The sequence below is a fragment of the Monoraphidium neglectum genome, assembly GCF_000611645.1.
Source record: "Monoraphidium neglectum strain SAG 48.87 unplaced genomic scaffold scaffold05419, whole genome shotgun sequence".
Lineage (NCBI taxonomy): Eukaryota > Viridiplantae > Chlorophyta > Chlorophyceae > Sphaeropleales > Selenastraceae > Monoraphidium > Monoraphidium neglectum.
This window is the reverse complement of record NW_014008211.1, coordinates 1-3,215: the sequence shown is the minus strand read 5'-3', so window position 1 is coordinate 3,215 and position 3,215 is coordinate 1. Positions and strand designations below refer to the sequence as shown.

The following is a 3,215-nucleotide window of genomic DNA, read 5'->3' as shown; positions in this document are numbered from 1 at the left end:
GGGTGAGTGGGCGAGTGGGCTATACATGGGTGTTGTAAGGGGTTCATCAGTCAAGAGAAGGGGGGGAGGGCGAGGAGCGTTCGGGGTGGGGATGGCGCAAGGCGACGAGTGGGCGTGGGCGTTGGCGGGCCGGGCAGGCGCTGAGGGCGGGGCGCGCCCGAGGAGCGGCAGCCCAGCGGCGGGTGTTGGTGCGGTGGGTGTTGGTGGTGCCTGGGCGCCTGAGCCCTTCGGACCCTCTTCAAGCGGCGCGCGCATCATCCCTTTAGACGGGCGGCCCCCCTTTCCCGTGTGCGCGGCGCCCGTGTCTCACGTGTGCGACCTGTATGAGGTACATGCAGAGCGCGTCAGCGTCAGGCACGGCGCCGTAGCCCTCGGCCTTAGCCCCCGGGCCGAAGAAGGCGCTCATCTCGGGCAGCACGTAGAACGCACCCTTTTGGGGGGGGTGGGCGCGGGCGGAGGGCATCATTGGCGGGAGGCGTGGAGCCGGAGAGCTGAGGCAGAGTGTCTTGTGCGGCTGACGTGACGTTTGACGTGGCGTTTGCCTGGCAAGTGAGAGCTGACCCCCACGGGCGCGGGTGTTGAGGAGGGGCGTCGTGCGCGGGGGCCGCGGGCAGGAAGAGGTTTGCAGGCTTCAGGGGTAGGGGGAGGCGGGGGGCTGCAGACCCACCTGTGGCTCTGCCAGCTTGATGCCTGGGATCTCCCTCAGGCGCTGCGCGGGGGCGGGTCAAGAGGCGAGGCACGAGGGCGTCAGGAGAGGCGCACGGCCACACAAGCCTAGGTGGTGGGGGCGCCCCGGCACAGGGCGCAGGGCACGGGGCGCCGGCGGAGGAGGCGCACAAAAGCGCTGCCCAGGGGCGGCACAGGCAGGGGGTGCAGCAAGGCCCACGCCTTGAAAGTGTTGATTTGCGGAGCCACGCTGCGTCCCCCGTGGCGCTGTGGCGCCCCCGCTGCTGCCGCACCCCGACGATGTAGGTCCTCCGCTCCTGGAAGGCCGCCAGCATGCGCGCCACGGGCTCACCCCCCCTCAGGCCGAGGCCCAGCGCAGCCAGCGCCGCCTGCAGGGGCGGGGGTGTCACAAGGGAGCCGCTGCGTCGGGTGGGTGGGTGGTTGGGAGGCGTCGCGCTGGTGCCCGGGGCAGCGCTGCCTTGTGCCAGGGCGGTGGTTCATGTGTCACGGGGTGGAGGAAAAGGGGGGGCGACGCCCGTGGGTGAGCGCCCACAAGGGTTGTTACCCTGCCAGCCTAGTGCGCACCTGCTGCGCGATGCTGCTGGCGCCGCTGGTGGACTGCGACTGGATGGCGGCGCAGGCGTTGGCAAAGTGCTGCGGCGCCGCCAGGTAGCCCAGCCTCCACCCCGTCATGGCGAAAGCCTGCGGGGGTGTTTGAAGAAGGGTTGGGGCGTGGGTTCAGGCTTGGGAGCAATCATCCATCAGTATGGGCACAACGGTGTCTCCGGCGGGGGAGCCTCTGTTAGATGAATATGAAGGGGCTGCAAGTGCCGCTGGCCTGGTCAAGGCAAGATGCCCCGGTCAGTCCTCGCCGCATGTACCTGCGCAGCGCAACAACGCCCTTTGGCCCAAACCACAAAGACAGGAGCGGTTCCAGGCACCCCATACCATCACAACAACCCAGCGGCTCCACCCCGCAAGTGGCCGTCCCCGCCACCCGCCTTTGAGAAGCCGTTGACTGTGAGCGTGCGGCCCCACATGCCCGGCAGCGCCGCAAAGCTGTGGTGCTGCGCGGGCGCGTAGGTGATGCACTCGTAGATCTCATCACTGAGGACCAGCAGGCGCGGGTGGGGGGCCACGACGGCTGCCAGCTCCTGCAGGCGCTGCAGCGGGTACACGGCGCCTGCGGTGGCGGGAAGGGGAATGCGTGTTGCAAGGAATGCGCTGCCGACGCAGCGGCGGCTGTGGTGGCGCATGCCAAGGAGCTGGGCGTGCCACGGCGCGTGGATGTGACGGCAGGGGTGGGCCCTTCAGGGTTGGGGAGCGGTAAAGAGGCCGCCTCGTGCGTGTCGGGACTGCCGCCGTACCCGTGGGGTTTGAGGGCGTGCAGAGGATGATGAGGCGCGAGCGCGGCGTGAGCGCCGCCGCCAGCGCCTCTGGTGTCAGCAGGAAGCCGTCCTCCGGGGTGGTGTCCAGGATGACGGGGACGGCCCCCGCCAGCCGCACCATCTCAGGGTAGGACACCCTGCGGGGGTGATTGCGGGGCCACGAGGGGGGGGGGCGGCGGCTGTGTCGTCAGGGTCCAAAAGTGCGTGGTCAATTGTAGACGTCAGCTGAGGGGCAAGAGACGCGTGCTTTATCTTGTGACAACAGGGGCACCAGCCCTCGGAGCTGCGCACCATGCCAGCGCGCAACGCAGGCGTGTCCTCACGGCCTCCAAGTGGCTCGCTGCGACAGCTGCGGCCTCAGCCGACGCTGCTTTCTGCCAACATCCCCCCGAGGGTGACACTTGAACGGGCACCGGTGCCCCCACTACAGTGTGATTCAGAGCTGTCCCAGTCCCACCCATGCAACCGCCCCAACTCACCAGTAAGGTGCCGGGATGATGACCTCGTCTCCGGGTGACACAGTGGCCAGCACAGCCTGCCAAATGGACTGCTTTGCGCCGTTGGACACCACAACCTCGGACGCCTGGTACTCCAGGCCGTTCTCGTCTGGTGGGGTTGCGCGCGCGTGTTGAGGGCAGGGTGCACTGGGATGTGCGACCTCGCGCCGACACAAAGCTGATTCTCTCGACTAAATCAGACGTGGCATCGACTGCCACGAGCGCCCCGGCACACCGCCTGCTTTCTCGCCGATGACATATCGGCGTTACCTCGACGGCTGTCGCTGGCCGCTGTATCCCGCTGCTAGCTCCCTGGGCCCGTGGGCGTTGTCATCTGGCGCTCCTGCGCAATTCATATCACGCATAGAAAACCATGTAATCTCCGTGCACCCCATGTAAAGACACATGCGCACAGAGCCACACGCGAGTGCATTGCTGGTGCGTGTCCATCATCCCGGCCTCGGCAAAACCCCGACCTTTAAGCTTCTTGGCGATGGCGGCGCGCAGGGCGCTGGTCCCGGTGTTGGGCGTGTAGCGCGTGAACCCATCCCTCAGCGCCTCTATGCCCGCCTCCACTATTTCGTCGGGCGTGTCAAAGTCAGGCTCGCCCGCAGCCAGGCCGATGACCTGCGGCGTTGGATTGAGCGTGCTGTGTGTGTGAGTG

At 67.7% G+C, this 3,215-nt stretch overlaps 1 protein-coding gene across 1 annotated transcript; it reads right to left on the bottom strand.

The window, feature by feature from the left end:
• Positions 1-667: 667 nt before the first annotated feature.
• Positions 668-2,916, bottom strand: MNEG_15541 (hypothetical protein; the record flags this gene model as incomplete). The annotated part of the gene is made up of 7 exons (XM_014035988.1): positions 668-709; positions 960-1,055; positions 1,252-1,368; positions 1,686-1,849; positions 2,034-2,191; positions 2,534-2,660; positions 2,913-2,916. Coding segments are annotated over 7 exons (708 nt in total), but the record flags the coding sequence as incomplete, so codon positions are not given.
• Positions 2,917-3,215: the final 299 nt, after the last annotated feature.